Below are 20,117 nucleotides of genomic sequence, written 5' to 3' on the forward strand. Positions count from 1 at the left end.
CAGCTTCTCTTGACTTCAGTAATGAAACGACACAGAAAATTATTTTAAAGTATTCTAACATTCCAGATGAGACATCAAACAAAACTATTTTAATTTAGATCTCCATTGAATAAAATTTCTGGCTCCTTCACTAGATACAATAGCTATTCTGGTTGTTGTTTGCATTTGAAACTTTTTTTTCTAATATGACAAATATTTATTTATTAGAACTTAAGGAAAACGAAAAAAATAAGAAGAAGAAGACAAAATAAAATTGATGAAAGACAAAGACCTTAGCAATTAAAAACTAAAAATCATTATGAGCATCAATTAAACGCATTATTAAGATCCAAAAAAATATAATACTTGGTCATGCCAAATATTACAACTTACAAACATCAAAAAGATATTGCACAAAAGATACAGGATTGCAAACAAAACAAATAAATAGCTAGTAGCAAATAACAATGGTCGGCTGATTTTTTTTCTTACTTGTTCTCGGTTATCTTCGTCTGTGCCTGGAGAAACTAGGAGAGTTAACAGTCTGTTGTCGCCTGTAATGTGGGGAAGAAACCGACTTTTGAAAGGAAGAGTAAGAAGGCTTTTGAGCTGCCGGAACAGAATTTGGTTGGAGGGAAGCCTCCATGAAGCATGATATGTTGAGACGGGTCCTCTCCAGTTCACCTTCAAGCAATTCGGTGCTATATTGTTGTGCCAAAGCCTGCAAGAGTAAAAACTACATTATATTTGCATTTCCTAGATTGTTTTATCCATAATTCATGAAGAGGAGATCAACTTACGATCAAATCATCAGGGGAAATACTGGACCCCTGTTGCCTGTCATCTGAAATTGCATCTTCACTACCTTTGGTGGAACGGCGGTGATGGCCTGGATTTTCGACAGATTCAGATGCCGTCTCGCAGGTTTTCTCCAATAAGAGTCCTTGCAAAGCTTTTAAGGATTCGAGCGCCGCAGGGGAGAAATACGAGTGAAGAACAGTTTCAATATACTCGAGCTGAAAAACAGAGAGAAATATGATTAGAAAATCATCAGAGAACTCCTTAGTATTCGATCCAGTCAGGAATAATCTCGGACCTGAACAACAAAAATTTGCATAAAATGGTAGTGCTAAAACTTCAAATGGAAAAACGATTAAAGATAGAATGCATTAACCTCAAGCATGAGTTGGCAGAAACCATTCATGTCAAAAGACTTCAGGTGCTTGGCCTTGTGCTTGGCCTTGTTTTCATGGAAAAGGCTAAGAAATGTGTCAATCAAGCCTTCCACCAAAATACCCATCGTTTTTTCAAGCAATGGTTTGGCACCGGAAAAGACCTGTATCAAGAATAAGTTCATCAAAGCCTTAGCTGAAGCAGAAATTAGGATGAAATTTAGCATGAAATTTTCTTATATGCACCTCTCCATACCCCTATTTGCAAATCGCAACAATTAAGGTTCATCTAAAGTGTGTGAGGTTAATCAAATCTTTTTAGCTCTACATCAACTTTTCTTAACATAAGTCAAATCTAATACATCTAATTTCCTAACAGTGATCAGACCATATAAGGCGACTCTCTCTAATCTTATCTTCCACTAGTGCTATTCCAACATTTTCACGTATATACTCATTTCCTATCCTATCTCTAAGAGTAAAGCCACTCATCCACGAGAAATTATTGTGTACGCAGTCCGAACGCAGGGATAGGTTCGGATGCTGCGTATTTACTGCTTATTTGTTGCGTATTTTTTGTGTATTTAATTTTTTCTACATATTTTTTGCGTATTTACTGTGTATTTAGTGAGTATTTAGTGAGTATTATTTATTTGTTATTTTTTGGCACAAAAAAATTTTGTATAAAAAAATACGCAACAAATAAGCAGTAAATACTCAGCATCCGAACGCGTTCGGATTACGTACACAATAATTTCTCCTCATCCACCAGAGTATTCACATCTCTGCAACACTTAACTTAATATTATGCTTGCACCAAAAAGCATTGCAGGTTGCAACGTAATTATTCTGGCTTATTATTTTAGTACCTTTTTTGAAAGAATAAGTTCTACAGAATATTCATATAACACAAACAAGAACCTCAAAAATATAGTGAAAAATATAAATTTCTTTTAAAATAACAGACAGAATCAGTGAGTACCTCTGCATGCACAGCAACTAAACTCTGTATTAATTCAATGGTAGCATCCCGAATTCCCTGAAACATTTAGCACCCATGACCTCATTAACAATTCAGAACAAATTTTAGCAAATAAACAGGATAAGAAGATCAACATGCGCATTATTATCTCATACCTTAACTGAAGGTGCAGATCCCCATTGAATACCAGAATCTAGTAGATAGTTCAAAGCAGCAGTCCTTATCAAGTTTGACTGGTCAAAAAGAGCAGAATGAATCAGAACAATTTAATATTTTGCATGAACTGAAAAATTAAACAATTATATATATGCATATGCATGCATAACAAAAGATAGAAACAGCAGTAGACTAAATGTTCTAAAAAAAACAAATTCCTAGGAACTAACAATCCATAATATATACAGATTAACAAGAGTATTGACATCACTATAAGAGGGTCCCTATGTAACACCAAATTTTTAAGGTACAATAAATTTTTTCACCGAAGAATAAATAACCCATCACATATCTTAAATTTTATCATAACCATTTTTATTAAATTCTATATAACATTTTGATCATTTCAATATATATATATATATATATATATATATATATCCCTATTCATCCATCTCGTAATCGACCTCTGAAGTCGAAGAAGAAAAGGAAAAGAAGAAAAGGAAAGAAAGAAGAACCTTCAACGTAATGATTTAATACACCTTCAATGCAACAAATATTATAAGATGCATCAACAGTTAAAACTTCCAAGAAACCGTTAAAATAAAATGCTGCATCATACCTTTGCATATGTGTAATTCTCAAGAACTTTCTCCTCAAGTGCAGAAAATGACGAAACTAGATCACGAACATCAGTATTTTGTTCATTCCTTTCCCTACATAGGATAAAATAAGCGGGCACACTAGATATTTAGAATGCTAAATTCAGATAGAGGTTATTGAAGAGAATAGAAGGTATACCATAACAACAATAGAAGTAAAAAAATTGATAATAACTAGGCTACAATCATAAATAATAGTAATGGTTGAATGTTAAGGTGGGTTTGTAAACTCCACAATCAATTGAGTGCAAAGCACATACAGGTTCAAAGGTGGATATTTCAATAGAACACTAAACTTTTAAGTTTGGATAGGCTGCCTACATCAATAAGTTTGCATACATGCATGGATATAATGGATGCAAATAATAATATCAGTACTATAGATAAATAATAAATAATGATTGTACTTAGAGGGTGGAACTGGACCAGTAATTACATTGCCTCTAGTGTAATCTGGTGGCCCTAGGTTTGAGCCACAAAATCAATCTATCTACGAATGCAGGCGTAAGGCTCCATGCATTAACCCCCTTCCAAGACACCATAATGGTAGGAGCAAGCACAAGGTACTCCCTTTATATGATCGTTTCTTGAATTTAGATGTCAAGGATACTAGCAACCCACATAGTTGGGAAAAAGGCAAATAATGATGATGATAAGGGTGATGATGATGGATGCCTAGCATGTGGGTTACAAATAAAAACAACAGAAATTTGTTAACAATCATAAAAGTTGCACAAAGCAAAAGGAGAGATGCATCATCATTGAATTTGTTTGAATGTGTTTTGCACTTCAATGGGGTTAGATGCTTGGAAAGGAAAAAAATAAAATCATCCCTATAGATCTTGTGAGTGGGTCCACGCTTTTGAATTTACACTGCACATCCAATGGGTTATGTGCTTCAAAAAGAAAATTTCACATCATGTAAAAGGTCCTATTGGCATTTGTGTGAACTCAAGCATTTTTTGTCATTTAGCAGATATAGTGCCTGTCAAACTTTGCAGGGAATGTTTACATCGAGGAACAAGCCGTGCATTTCATTCTGATTACTCTATAGCCTATTTGATTAAATATAGAAAAAAAAAAAGATACCTGTATGTCATCCATATGTGCATGTATTTTGTATACAACCCACGAGCAAGTTCATCTTTGCAATACCCGATGTTACTTAAAACTACTAACAACCTTCTGTGGGGATCAGCAATAGCAACACCCGAATGAAGCCCATGTAATTCTCCTTCATATCCATACAAAAAACCATTCTGTAAATGACCATCTTCTTTATTTGAACTTGCTTGACATACTTCAGTTCCAATTCGTTCAAGATAACCTGATGACTTGCACAACCAGATAATATTTAAAATGAAAGCTAATTAAACAAATGAAGTCAAAGTTAGTCAAACTCGTTATATCGTCATACCAGCAAAGTCCAGGAAGCAGTTCAAGAACCCAATTCTAACAGAATCTTGAATTTCTTGAACATGGTCTAACATGTCATCCGACTTGTTCACCTCTGTTGTTAGATTATGAATCATGCTAGAAGCACCCAAAAAAAATATTGATTTAAAAAAAAAAAAAGCATAGATATGCTAATGCCATTTGAAATTCACAATACCTTCAACACAACAATAAATAGAAACCATAGTAATTTATGAACTAATTTTAAGAGTTCAAAAATAAATATTGAACTAAAAGCATACATTTACTATCTAATCAAAACTTGCAATCACCATATTTACCATAAAGTAATATTAACAGTCTAAATGAATATCAAAAAAGCATTCATCAATATAACTCGGTCGAGAATAATGATCCGACACCTTAAGCTAACAGAAGATTACAAAAATGATCGAATGGAGATAGAGCGCTCTATCCATCTCCAGTTGCGGTACCCAAGCTAAGTGCATGTATCATCACGACTCCTAACAGTAATACCACACAATTCTCTGCATGCCTTTCCTCCATCTACTATCTCTACAAGGTGCCCAGAAAAGTTATTACGTTCGGACAAAAAATCAGAAATCCGGACGTATACCGAGCAATACTAAGTGCTCGGTACTGAGCTCCAGGTGACGTGACCCGTTGTTATTGTTCTCTAGACGCGTTCGGTGTCCGGACACAAAAATTTCTCGCTCGCCACGTGCATGTTTTACATGCATTCACGGTTCTAGCATGTGCCTGCGTTGTTTTTTGCTGCTGCTCCAGACTCAAATTGGCAGGTATGAAATATGTAGGTCATACAGGTAGAAGCAGCAGTCCCGCTGCCCAGGTGGGGCCCTGGACCTCTTTTATCACCTATAGGAGAAGAGGCTTTGGGAGGAAACTCTTTGGGAAAGAGGGGACTCTTTGGGAAAGATGTAAGGGGCATTTATTAGGGGGATTTTGAGCTGTTTAAGGGGAAAGATTATAGTGGCTTGGGGTTTTTTATGTTATGTTTGGAATTTATGCAGCAGTTTTTGTGAGGTTTTGGGTTCCTAGTAGCTGCTAGGAATTGTGGGAGAGACGATTCACCTCTTGAACAATGAATCAACTTGTATCTTGTCTTGCTTTGTTTGGAAATTAGTAAAAACAGCTCTCTTTGTGTTATTTTTGGATCTATTTGGAGTAAATTGTTGTTTTTTGTATTGTTGTGTGTTGTTTTGATCCTCAAGTCCTATAAGTATGTAGATCCATTCCTTTTACAAAACAAAAAATTTGAAACAATAATGTGAAATTAAATAAAGAACTTACGCTTGTATTCGATCCATCGCTGAACTTATCATTTCTCGAAATGCTATAGGCAGGTATGAAATGGCATATGGAGATTTGTTCCTCTCCAGAGTGGATAATGGAATCCACATTTCTTCTTTGGCTATCTCCTCGCTTGCCACTCGCATCCATGAGCAAAGTCTAAAAACATGAACCTTTGTAATTTCGAAATGAAGGGCTCGCAAAGTCTTAACTGGAAAGTACATAATAACCAAATTATATTTAGGAATATAAAACTGAAAATAATTTGCAAATAACAAAAAAAATGGTACATACTTGCAATTGAAGGGGAAAACTCTTTTCCTTCAAGAGCCTGACATGCTTTGGCAATTTCTTTGATAGCATCACTCATGTATGGTCTAAGAATATTTGATTCTTCGAATTCACGAAACGTATTGTGGACCTGCCTTACAAAAACATTTTGGCAAGCTTATTTTGTCTAGTCACAAGGAAGAAAGAAATGGAATCTATGGTAAGCACAATTTCAAGAATAAACAGATTGCACATTAAACAAGATGATCATAGAGCAACCGTTAATAGAAAGAAAAGCCTTATTAATGCGTCTATCAAAAAAAATTCAATAAACAAATGTTTTTACAGCATCAGTGCATAAATAGAACACAATAAAACAAAACAAAACCAGAAGCATATTGAAAAATAAGATAGGTAATCAACCTATGAAGATAATAAGAATATAAAAGAAAAAAATGTCAAAATGGTCCCTGGACAATTTTTATGGGGCTATTTTAGTCTCTGACCTCAAAATGTCCAAAATAGTTCCTATATTGAACTATTTCGAATCAGATTTGAACAGTCAATGAACTATTTTGGATCATATTTTTGACAAGAGACTAAATTACACACATTAGATAGTCTAGAACTAAAACAGCCCCATATAAATTGTCCAGGGACAATTTTGACCTTTTACTCAAATATTAAACAAGTGTGAAATGACTTGGCAAAGAGAAATGTTTGATCCGCATAATCTGCCATGAAAAAATACACATTTGTTTAAGCCACCAAAAGTGCATAAAACCATAAGGCCACTTACATTAGGATATAAAATTATAAATAAAATTTATGAAATCAGATGATAGCTATAATGTTAACTAGACCATTAAAACAAAATCCACCATTCCACACAACCGTTATGGCTTTCTCTTAAAACATTTACTCAAAACTACATCTTAGTGATGTAAAGATCAAGTAATCTTCAATAACTGGCCTAAAAGAGTATACCCAACATATGAGGCTCTGGCAAATGCAGGGTGTAGATTCTAACTGAAGAATGAAGCCTTATCCCTCTATACATAATGCATAAAGGTTTTTTAATCACACAGTAGCTGAAGCAGGTGAACTCCATGAGAAGCAAAATTTTTGAAAAAGCACTGAATAAGAGGAGATATTCAAGCAGACAGAGAAAAAGCAAGCAACACTCCTGAGAATGTAAGCTAACGAATGAATGAGAAGATCAGCTAAGTGGGAAGGGGTAATGAATCCAAAGAATGAGAAATCGGAGGAGAAGAGGGAAGGGAGTTTCAGCCAACCATGAGAGCAAATAAACTCGTCATACAATATAAGCTAGAATAGTTAAGATAATATCGAATTAAAATGAAGACAAAATGGCATAAATAAAGCAAATGACAGACTTAACAAAACTAGGATCTTGAAGTCCACAGATGGCCCGCCATAATTGTCAGGTGATTTGAAAATGTAATCTCCACATTCTCATGGAGGCAAATATCATTGCTCCAAGGCCGCACTCTTAACCATGAAAACTCTAGATGAAGAGAAGAATATTTTATATATTTTACTTTTAGTCATATAAATTTACATTTCTTCCCCTCACTGATGAGATAAAAAGCATCACAAACGCATAACATATGAACAAGACATCATAGTAATGGCCTCAAATGTCACCTCTCAAGCATTTATCTCTTGCAAACACTCAATATTAGCATGACAAACATTTCTAGCATAGTTGAATATTTAATTAGAAAAGAAGAGTTCTTTCAACCAATATTGAAGAACACATGAAGCACACAAAACTTCATAATCAACATAAAAAGACAAAATGAAATAATATATATTTAAAGAGAGAGAGAGAGGTCAAAATGGTCCCTAGACTATTTATGTGGAGACATTTTAGTTCCAAGCTATATAATATTTTCAATTTAATCCCTTAAATCTTCAAATATGATCTAAAATAGTACCTTGACTCTTCAAATTTCATCCAAAATAATCCAGTAAAGGGACTATTTTGGATCATATTTGAGGATGGACTAAATAGAGTTAATTTGTAGTTTGAGAGTAAATGACCCCATTCAAATAAGCCAAAGACTATTTTGACACACTTACCTTGACTTCATAAGCATTTATGGTACCATGAACCATAGTAGTAACTTCCTCAAGAGAATGACTTGAAAATTTCACATCAGTGGCTTTATCTTCACTCCTTTGCGTGTGTTTGGCATTTAGGTCAGAATCAACATGAACACTGCTTGCAGTGCCCTGCGCCATCAAAACTTCAGAAATTCATAGAAAAGACCAAGCCAAAAGCTATAAATCTCTGAAAGATATTTTCAAGTTTTTACGTCAATTGCTCTAACGAAGTATAGGAAAAGGAATGTAAAATGGCCATTTGTGTTTTACCAAAAGCATTCCAGGAATTTAAGTCCAAAGCATAAGCTAAGATTAGAATGTTCACTATATCAAATCTGTTCAAAGCCAAAAATAACATGCAGCAATAATTAATGAAAACATCATGGGCAAGTAGCTCTGAAAGATGGTGCAATGTCGTTGGCTGGAACTCATATGTAATAACCCAAGACATTCTAGGTTTCTAATGCCCATCGAGCACACCTAAATAGAAATACTTTTTTTAAATAATATCAAGAACTACTACAACTTTTTTAAGTTGCAAAAAAACAAAAAAACTTGAGCCAGGCAAGAATTCAATCAATGTTCGAGAATCTAATCCAAGAGTATCCTTTCAAATTTCGAGCATTAAACTAAAATTTTGGTGACATAAGATTTTTTTTATATTATAACTCTAGCATATCAAGTCTCTATTATGTAATAGTAAGCTCATACATACCAAATGAAACACTTCAAAAATGAAGGGTTTAGAAAATGTGATATTTTTAAATTGCTGTGAAATTAAATATCTAAATTCTAAGGATACTCCAAAAAGAATCAATAACTCCGATTTTAGATATGCCTTTCAAAAGTGGGGTCCAAAGCGCAAATTCATAGTTGGTCAAGTTTTTCAGATTCTTCATGAGCAAACCAAAAATATAAAAGCTAAAAACTTCTGATCTCTAAGTTTTACTTACGACAACCTATCTTTCCATTTGTATTTACAAAATTTTTTTGTTGTGTGCGTGTGTAGACACATTTTTAAAGGACGTCAATTTTATTAGGGATGATTCTATACAAGTATGTGAGTTTGGTTGTGGATCAAGAGTGTGTGCATATAATTTAAGTCTGATATGTTCGATAACCATTCAAATTTCAGTTCGATTTAGACATCCTATAAGTTCAATAAATTATAGTGGTTCATAGCCATTTTTCTCCCAAAAAGTCAAAATTTTCAAACAAAACGTAAGCCATTGGACATAGCCATTTTTTTCTCCCAACAAGTCAATATTTTAGGACATAATGTAAACAAATTATAGTTATAAATAGTGCTTTCATTGCATAATTCAGGTTGTGCTAAGATATTGATACACTCGAGGCATTATTATAACATGGGTTATTTGAATGCTTAAGCTTTTAAATTACATGGTAATTGTAAAGCGTTGAACTTAAGTTTGCATAGTTTTTTATAAAAGCAGCATGATTTAGTTGCTGATTTTTTAATAACAAACTCCAATCATAACGCTAAACTACGTTAACCTTTGCTAAGGCTTCAGCAGAACACCCTTGAACAAGGTCTGTGCAAATAATCGTAATAACTGAGTACAGCTGACTTATAGCCATTACAGTAAAGATAAAATGGGTCTAGCCCCCACAATCACTCATTTCCAAATAAACTAAGGATTTCATTCTTCCATAGAAGAGAAAGCTTTTGCACTTCAGAAGTACAAGTTAATAATAGAAAGTGATTGAAGGGGGGTGAAGAATGAACTCCATATACAACTAAGATAAAAGGAAGAACACTAAATTGGCCTCACATCATACATTCCACTCATCAAAATAGCCTATTCAATTTGAAGCCATCTATCACAATATATAAAAATTGAGTTCTAATAACAAAACTAACAAATTGATAAAAATTCAAATCCAATCCTCTCTAAATATCAAATATAATCCAATAAAAATATTTAAATTCAAACCTATTATTGTCAAAGTGGATTATTAAACTTAATAAAAATAAGAAAAAGTTGCCCAAAAATAAAGATTATTTTAAAAAGACCTGAAAAAAGGCCTAGTTAACTTTCTAGATAGCTCAATTCGACTTCTTTTGATTAGTTTATAAAAATCTAATATTTTCCAGGCTAAACTAGCTAACTTGTATTGTGTTCTTCCTACAATCAAGAAAATAAAATTTTCAAATAAAAGGATACATTTTGTCAAGATTTCTCTTCATTTATAGTCCATACTACCAACGGACAAACTCGTAATTCTTTTCCATGATTTATTAAGCTACGATGGCGGAAACAAATCTAAGATGGTCTTTCAATAAAAAAAACATTAAACTTTCATGGAGGTACCTTTGCAAATTTTCCACTGAACACAGACAAAGCTAGCCTCCAGAATGCTGGAATATGATGGATGAGTACAGCAGTTAACCTACTAATATACCTTCCTCTTAAAGCATCAACTTCTTCGCCTGTCATATACAGCTGTTGCGAGTCTACTGCTAAAGAGTCCCATTCAGAGGAATCAACACCTAACTGGCATTAAAAATAAAACAACGAGATCAATTTCTTGGGGGTTATTTATAAAAGAAAGCACATAATGTGAATGAGAACAATATCATTTTACTTTAAAAACCCTCAGAATGTATAACATCCCTAAGTGAGTTCACATGTATGAAGTAATTCATCCTACAGTCACCAAAAAATTAGATACAGAATCATTTATATCAAAAATTGACAGTTTTTAACCGATCTTAATAATATGGCTCTACATGTAATTACAAGTGATGAACTTTACTCATTTTGTACTTATCAGTAAACCTAAATGTATTGCGCTATAAAACTTACACACTTGTTTGATTCCTGTTGAATCTGCCTCCATCTTGCATCAGATTGTGCTCTCTCTTGAATCTCATTATGCAAGAGTTCCATCTGAGCTTCATAATCAATGGTGCATTTTTCAAATAATCCGCGCACCCTATGATTCTGGAAAAAACATTATGAAAAATTTATGAAATTATGAGCATTACAAAAAATTTGCAAACTTGAAATGCAAAATAAACCAATTTGTTCATTCACAAGACAGCTTGTTGAATAAGTTCAGGGAACATGCCTGAATGTTGAGATAATGCCACACCGGATCTGAATCAGGTTCTAACTCTATCAATAACCGCACTGTATTTTCAAGCTAGACAAAACATATGAACAAAACAAAACTTATTTAAGGAACTTTTCAGTCATATAAAATAGGAGACAGTAAAAGAGTACGGTAATCAGGTAATATGATAAAACATCACATGCCTATTTACTTGACGTGCAATTTATAATGCAACAACAACAACATCAAGCCTTTATCCCACTACGTGGGGTCGGCTACATGAATCCTTTTTCTCCACTGTGTCCTATTAAAGGTCAAATTCTCGTTTAAATCTAATAAAGAAAGGTCATTCCTAATATTTTCTAACCAATTCTTTTTTGGTCATTCCTAATATTTTATTGCAATTTATAATGCAATAAACAAAAAAAAACATTTTATCATTTACAACATCATTCGCCTAGGGCTAGACATCACTTATTTCCATATATAACTTTGGACCAAAATGACAAAAAATATGAGTTAAAATTTAATAGCAATTCGCAAAGGGAAACAAGAATATTTTAGTACTCCCTAGAATATTTGATGTTGGATAGTTACGAATTTAAAGTTATCAATGCAACTTAAAATGAGATAAAAATGAAAACACGCAAAAAATACAATCCGCGTATTACAACCCTTCACTTTAACAAAAATCAATCACCACTACTACAACAACAACATCAAGCCTTTATACACTATGAGGGATCTGCTTCATGAATCTTTTTTCTCCATTGTGTCATGCTAAGAGCCAAATTCTCATTTAAATTTAATAAAAAAATATCATTTTTAATATTTTCTAGTCACGCCTTTTTAGTTCTACCTCTATCTTTCTTAAGATGGGGCAAAATCCAATACATCTAATCTCCCAACAGGGTCATCAAAAGGCTGACATTTTATCTGTCCAAATCATTTAAGGAGACTCTATCTGATCTTATCTGCCACTGGACATACTCAAACCTTTTCACGCACATGCTTGTTTCGCATTATGTCTCTAAGAGTGAAGAAACTCATCCACCTGAGCATCCTCATCTCTACAGCATACTTCTCTTTTAATGGCCAACATTATGTGCCATAAATCATTGTAGGTCTCACACCATCTTCTCGAATTTTCTCTTAAGTTTGAGGGGTACTTTTCTACCACACAATAAGCCCGATGCATTCCTCCACTTCAATCACCCAACTTGAATTGTACTAATAATATCCCCATCTATTTCACCATCACTTTGACCCAAGATATATAAAATATGTACTCTTATTAATAACTTGATCGCCCAAAGTCATAATATCCCCACTAGATCTATTACTACTAAAATTAAACTACATGTATTCAGTTTTAGATCTACTCAAACGAAAATATTTAGACTCTAAGATTGACCTCCATACTTCAAGTTTCCTTCAACTCCCTCTCTAGTCTTATCAACAAGAAGAATATCATCAGCAAAAAGCAAACACCATGTAGCATCCTCTTATAAATGTCTAGCAAGAACATCCATAATTAAAGCAAAAAGATATGGACTTAAAGCTAATCATTAATGTAATCCAACTGAAATAGGAAAATTCTTGGCCAAACCACCTTGTATTTGAACACAAGTAATTGCTCCTGCATACATATCTTTAATGACTTGAATATAAGCATTATTAACTCATTTCTTTTCTAGAACTCCTGAACACTTCTCTTGGAACTTTATCATATGCTTTCTATAAATCTATAAATATTATACGAAGATCCTCTTTGAACTCTCTATACTTCTCCATCAAACCTCTCAATAAATGTACAGCTTCCATAGTAGATCTACCCGGCATGAATCCAAATCGATTCTAAGAAACATTAGTATCACGTCATAACCTATGCTCAATATGATGAGGACATCGTTCAGAGATTCAAACACGTGTACCGGCGATGAAATCGTAGATCAACGGCTATGATTCAGCACCTCTATTTTTGATACATTTATATTTTATGTTTGTTTGCTAGTTCCGTTTGTACCCTTTTATTTGATTCTATGGGAGTTGTAGCCCAAGGGGCATTTGTGTCTTTTCTTTATTTTATTTCAGGCCTATATATTGAGGCCCCATCTATTGTAAGGGGATGATGAATATTGAAATGAAATAGTTTTCTTACTTGATCTCTAAGTGAGTTCATGAGAGAAGAGACCCTAGGTGGGTGAACGTAATACCCGTCAACCGTGGTGGATTCCTTGGTTCGCGGTTCGTTGTCTTCTTCTTCTCCCTTACACCCCACTCCATTCTTCCGCATACCGTCGGCATCCATCTCCCCTCCTTCAAACCGATAACCCCACCACCCGCCTCCTCCATCTTTCCTCCCACCGCCCGCCCCCGCGGCCCTCTTTCTTTCCACCAATTAATGTTAGCTTAATCACCATTAAGACCTACCTAATTTGGCTTACATGATGTTGGAAAGCCATCATTCAATTTGAAATTCAAATTTGAATTTAAAATACTTTCCTAAATTATCCACGCCAAATTAGGAAAGTTTTTTCGATTCAAATCTAATTTAATTTTTTAATTAAATTGGATTTCTTATTCCATTGCTTAAATGGGTTTAAGGCATTAAGTGGCATTAATTTCTCTCCCCTCCCTCCTCCCCTATGCAAGCCGTCGGCCATACATGGGTTTCCCCCATTTAATGTCCATTTAAGATTCAAGCCTTGTTTGAATTTGAAATTCAAATTCATCCCTTCCTCATTAATACATAAATCTGAATTTAATTTCGGATTTAAGGTTTTGTCCTCTTGCTTAAAATATTTTCCCTCCTTTGCTCTCCACATGGCCGGCCCCCCTTTACCCATGCTTTCTCTCTCCAATCCAATTCAAAATCTCAATTAATGCTTCCCCATTAATTCCCATTAAAACTCCCAATCCCACTTTAACTTGAATTCAAAATTCAAATTAAATCCCACCAAATCCACTTTAAAAAAAAAAATCTGAAATTAATTTCAGATTTTTGATAAATTTCCCTCTCCCCTCTTCTAACCTATTCCAAGCCCCCACCCAAACCGCCCCTCCCCTTCTCCCCACCTTGGCCGCCCCCTTTCTCTTGCATCCCCTCTCTTGGGAAACCCTAGTTTGTTCATGATATTTGACGCCAAGAGAAGAAGACGACTTCCTCTCCCAATCTCATCATTGGTGCATGGCCGATCCTGAGACCGACCACATATTTTTATTCAACAAGCAAGGAAGGACAAATATCCTTGGTTCCCCGTTCTTTGACATCTTCTTTGGCAACGACGAAACTATTGAAGGATACATCGACCGCATCATATACCAACTAACATTGTCAATTGAAGAGCACCTTCCACCAGGTCGTTGGATAATCGCACAGACATCCACCACTTCCTCCACCGTCGGCTACCGCTCCGTCAACGAAGGTCCTCGGCGCCGTCTTCCTAGTGGTAATATCCTTCTTCGTATGGTTCACTTTCTCCGCTAAAGCCTAAGAGTGATTGAGTGAGAAGGTACTCAAGGTGAACCTCACGTTGTTAATTGTTGGGTTTTGTTATGAGCATGTAACATTTACTATTATTTTGGATTTTTGATTAAGTTGTTTGGCTAATCTCAATAGCACTTCTCTGCCTAAGCAAGTTTAAAATTTTGAATTTTGAAATCTATCTTTATTGCAAGCAATAATTCTATATTGGCACGTTTTGTTCAATTGATTATTATAATTTCTCAAGTAACTCCTACACGTTTCACATCACAATCACTCTCTCCAATAGTTATAATGTAAAACACATTAACTTAATTCCTCTATAATTTACATACTCTTGTGCATCACCTTTATTCTTAAAAATAAGAATCAACACTCCACTCATCTGGCATCTTTTTAGTCTTCAAAATAATATTGAAAATTTTTGTAAGCCAATAAATTCCTTCATTTCCTAAGAGTTTTCACATCTCTATTGGAATATCATCAGGTAACTATTTTTCCAGACTTTATTTGATCCTCCAAATAGCTATGTTATTTCCATCTAAAATCATACTTAATTTTTTTAAATTACATTATAAACTTTTTCAATTGACCAAAATATTATGTACTGCTTTAGAGTGCAACGTAGTTCTGAAAAAAACTGATGTATAATAGATAAGGTTCTAGGATCACAAATGCAAACTAAAAAAAGATGCAAAATGAGAACCCACAATCATCAAGGGACTAGCACCTTAGCAAAAATCAATCACTAGTAATATAAAATAACAAAAACATTTATTTTATTTTAAATGATAATTAAATAATACCCAAAACTTAAAATCCACAAGAAAAATAGTGAACGAACATAAAATTGCACTAACAACTAAGTTCGCACTACTAAAAAATTATGGTACATATCACACTTGACAAAATTTCAATAATATACACAAAAATTAGCAGCTAAAAAAACTAAAATAAGAACAAAAATAGAAACTACCTAAAGAAAGAACCAAACCTCACACTAGTAAAATATGACTTGCTCCCGAAAATAGTCATTAACACAGAAGAAGTGCTCAAATAACCAACGCACATAAGAATTGAAGCAAACTGAAATTCTTATGCAATACTCAATGTTCATTTATTTTTATATGCCTCACGGGTCAAAAATTCAAAATAACAAATATCTCAAAATCCTCCCACATCCAGCCAATTGTTGCAATTTTCAAATTCAGTTTCCAAGCAAAAAGACTTATAGAGCCATAATATTGCCAATTTCGGAATAGAGCAATATACGAGAACAGCTAGAAAACAAGTTTCCTTAGGAAAACTTTAAGGCAATGGTGTAGAGCATTAACACACAACCAATCCAGCAAACATTTTAGGAAACATCATAAAAAAGCAACAGAGAATAATACGATCATAAGGTAGCCAAAATCACTGAATTCGATAGCAAGATAAGGAAGTCCCAAGAGAGTGTGATTCCAGGTATGTGTAGAATACCTCAAACAATGGTAAAAGTTCAGAAGGCATGGGTTAGCAGGAAATCCTAGTAAATATTGTAATGCCCTAAATTTAAAATGAACTAAATAAAATGGAAATAATGTTTAGTAAACTAATATGATTAAATAAAAATTATTTAAAAAATAAGATTGTTGTTAGATAAATAAAATTATAAATATAATTTATTATACAACATATACCCAAACAGGCACATTAATAGTCAAGGACATATCACCTTACTTTCCATAAAAGAGAGCAAGAAAGCCATAGAGCAGGTGCAAAATAGAGAACAATAGAGAGTGAGAGAATGAGAGAAGGAGATAGCGAGATACAGCGAAGCTAAGCAGAAGTGGGAGAAGCCAAACACGTGAGCCATACGTGGGTCGTGAGTGGGACAAACACACTAGATATGCATTCGAGAGTGCGCCGAGCCCGACCAATTTATGAAGCTTTGAAGATGCACTAAGTTGACCAAAAGCTAAGATTTTTATTCCTTTCCATCCCCAAACAAAGGTAAGTTTTTTTTTTCTCACTATATGCTTCCTAAATTCAATTTTAGGATTTCAGCTTATTTGTATGGTCTTCTACCATTCCTAGAGGAAGGAAAAGAGGAGGAGAAAATTTTATATATGAAACTTTAAGAAAAAAATTTTGAGAAATTATGGTTCCAATTTTTCAAAATTTAAGAGAGATTTATTGATAAATAAAAAAAAAATTGAGAATTTTAGTTCAAATTTGCTATAATTATATGATGGAAATCATTTAAAAACATAAAGTTAATTCATATTTTATGATTGACAAAAACTTAAGAAATTATATAATATATATATAAAATAAAAAAGGTGGAATAATTAAAGCATGAACTAAAGTTGAAAACTTACAGGAAATATTCTACTAAATTTTTTGAATTTAAAGTATAATTCAATGAGTAAAGGAATCAATTTTAATAATAGAATATAAACTTACATAATTAACTATGATTTACGCGACTAAAATAGAATTTAAATATTTAAAAATAAAAATAAAACATAATTTAGCAATAAAAAGGGCATGATGAAAAAGAAAGCTTGGAGGTGCATTAAAAAACATTTATACAATATTGCTGGTATAGTATCTCTTTAAAAGAAACAAAATTCAAGTAATGAGGAAGCTTCTGAAAGGATATGGAAATTATAATTTATTTTATAGTAATTATTTTTGCTTCCTCTAAATCAAATACTTTGATTTTACGTTTTCTTATTCGCATTAAAGAATGTTTTGATCAATACCAAACTGATATTGCAAATGTCCAAAGTGATTTTTCTTTCCTAGTTTATGAAATCGCCAAATTAAATACTAAATAATAAGATATGATGTGATAAGCAAGAGATACTACTTAAAATAAATACAAGATGAGAGAAATGTAACTGAATACATTATATAGGAGTGAATACACATACATGTTGAATGATAGAGTTTCCCTCCTTACGGTATTGATTGGGTTACAATGTATTATCGAGTGTTTATGTATTATCGAGTGCACGTAAACGGAAATGCCGAGGATTAGATTCCAAAAAGATTGAGATGGGGTTTTAATAATATACATTTAAACGGTGGCTTATGTGATGAGTATTATAAAATAAGATATCATATGATATGAAAATGATAGAAAAAGGTAATAGTTCCTTATTCTACCAGTGCTACGAAAGCATTTTTTTAATGTTTATGAAAAATAGTTCTATTCATTTACTTACAAAGTTTGTCATGCATATTGGTATGTAAATTTTTAATTATTATGATTTAGAAATATAATTAGTCACTGAGTTGTTTAACTCATTCTTGAGTTGATAACCATCTTCAAGAAAATTGCCTTTAGCCTAAATAGATAAAAGAAGAGAATTAATGTGCAGTAGAAAGATAACCAGAAATGAGGTATTATATTAAAGTCATGTGTTTGTTTGTTGAAAATGTGTATTCTATAGATATAGAGGAAAAGAAGTAGTGTACTATATGAATTGTTCATAAATAAAAGTTGTGGTTTAGTTAGCTCTTTTCGAATTGAAAGATTACATGATGAAAATAACGATATAATGTTTAAAATTTTGGTCTGACCGTCTATTATGGCCTTGGTATTCCAAGCTTTAGGATTGGATCATGACAAATATAGTACAAATCTTTTTAGGAAAGCAAAAACAAAGAAACAAAATTCGTAATAGTTGATGAACCAAGAAATCTGAAAAGAGTTGAATCAAGAAGTTTTGCGACATACCAAATTCAATAAGGTTATCAAAGAGAATAGAATCATCATCAAAAGCATATTTTTACACTTAAAATGAATCATGAAACAAAAACGAGGAAATAAAACAACATCATCGATTTATATTTCCCAATACAGACTTCCAAATATGCATCTTAGTTGAACATACCAAACTTGTAAGGATTAGGATTACCTTACCTCAGCTAGATCAAGCTGTGGATCTTCCATTGATTTATAAAGCATGCTCTTAAACTCACGCATAACTTTTTCCACTTCTTCCAATACCCGTTTTAGAATGCCGACCTGATATAAATGCAAAACAAATACACATATGATTAGTAAATAATTAACAGAATTTCAGCCAGTCATAACGAACTTAAATCAGCTGGAGTAAGCAGCATACAAGAAGAACCGATCAAAAACCAAAATTCAGTAATTGAATGTTCAAATGCACAATTTATTTTTAATATTAATTCTTAGCTTATGAAATTTTTAGGAGATAAAGGAAATTCTTAGCTTATGAAATTTTTTAATATTAATTTGAAGATAAAGATGATATCAGATACGTGGAGAATGAGTGTATTTATTTTTATTTTTAAGAATAAAGGTGATGCACAAAAGTGTATAAATTATAGAGGAATTAAGCTAAAGTGTCATGCATTAAAACTATGTGAGAGTTATTGAGCATAGATTATGATGTGATACTAATGTTTCTAAAAATTAATTTGCATTCATGCCCGGTAGGTCTACTACAAAGATATACAATTATTGAGAATTTTGATGGAGAAGTATAGAAAGAATAAGGAGGATCTTCATATGATATTTATTGATTTAGAGAAAGCATATGATAAAGTTCAAGAAAAGGAAGGAGTCAATAATGCTTATATTCAAGTCATTAATGATATGTATGAAAGGGTTGTTACTTGTGTTCAAACACAAGGTGGTTTGACCAAGTATTTTCCTATTTCAGTTGGATACATTAAGGATCACATTAAGGATCAGCTTTAAGCCCCTATCTTTTTGCTTTAGTTATGGATGCTTTTACTGGACATTTGCAAGAGTATGTACCCTGGTGTATGCTTTTTGTTGATGATACTATTCTAATTGATAAGACTAGAGAGGGAGTTGAAGAAAAACTTAAATTATGGAAATCTACGTTAGAGTCCGAAAATTTTCATTTGAGTAGATATAAAATCGAATACAATGAGTGTAATTTTAGTAGTAAAGATCTAGTTGGGGGATTGTAACTTTGGGGGATCAATTAATTAAAAAGAGTAAACGTTTAGACATCTCGGGTCTATGTTCAAAATGAAAGTGAAAAAAATGAGGATATTATTAGTAGAATTCAAGTTGGATGGTTGAAGTGGAGGAATGAATCGAGCTTGTTGTGTGATATAAAAGTCTCATTCAAACTTAAGGGAAAATTTTATAAGATGATGGTGTGACCTACAATGCTTTATATTGAAGAATGTTAGCCTTTAATGCAAAGCATCAAATTAAGTTAAAGTGTTGTAGAGATGAGGATGCTCAGGTCGATGAGTGGCTTTACTCTTAGAGATAGAAAATGAAATGAGTATATACATGAAAAGGTTGGAATTGCTCCAATGGCAGGCAATATTAGAGAGAGTCTGATGAGGACATCGTCAGCATTTTCGACGCCGGAGATCGACAGCCACGAGCATGAGTTGTATTTTCATCATCTTATGTAGTAGTTTATTTTTACTTTATGTTTTTCCATTTTTGCCCTTATGGGTATTTG

General features: G+C 33.1%; 1 protein-coding gene across 1 annotated transcript; it reads right to left on the reverse strand.

Moving 5' to 3' along the window:
• Positions 1–272: 272 nt before the first annotated feature.
• LOC110101428 (exocyst complex component SEC5A) lies at positions 273–18,661 on the reverse strand (the record flags this gene model as incomplete). The annotated part of the gene is given in 15 exon segments (XM_020829322.1): positions 273–700; positions 780–995; positions 1,154–1,315; positions 2,134–2,190; positions 2,289–2,366; positions 2,912–3,005; positions 4,041–4,278; positions 4,369–4,484; positions 5,679–5,889; positions 5,973–6,099; positions 8,055–8,207; positions 10,412–10,594; positions 10,907–11,044; positions 11,172–11,246; positions 18,557–18,661. Coding segments are annotated over 15 exon segments (2,172 nt in total), but the record flags the coding sequence as incomplete, so codon positions are not given.
• Between the last annotated feature and the right edge of the window lie 1,456 nt (positions 18,662–20,117).

This window comes from Dendrobium catenatum, unplaced genomic scaffold, assembly GCF_001605985.2.
Source record: "Dendrobium catenatum unplaced genomic scaffold, ASM160598v2 fragScaff_scaffold_1365, whole genome shotgun sequence".
Taxonomy (NCBI): Eukaryota; Viridiplantae; Streptophyta; class Magnoliopsida; order Asparagales; family Orchidaceae; genus Dendrobium; species Dendrobium catenatum.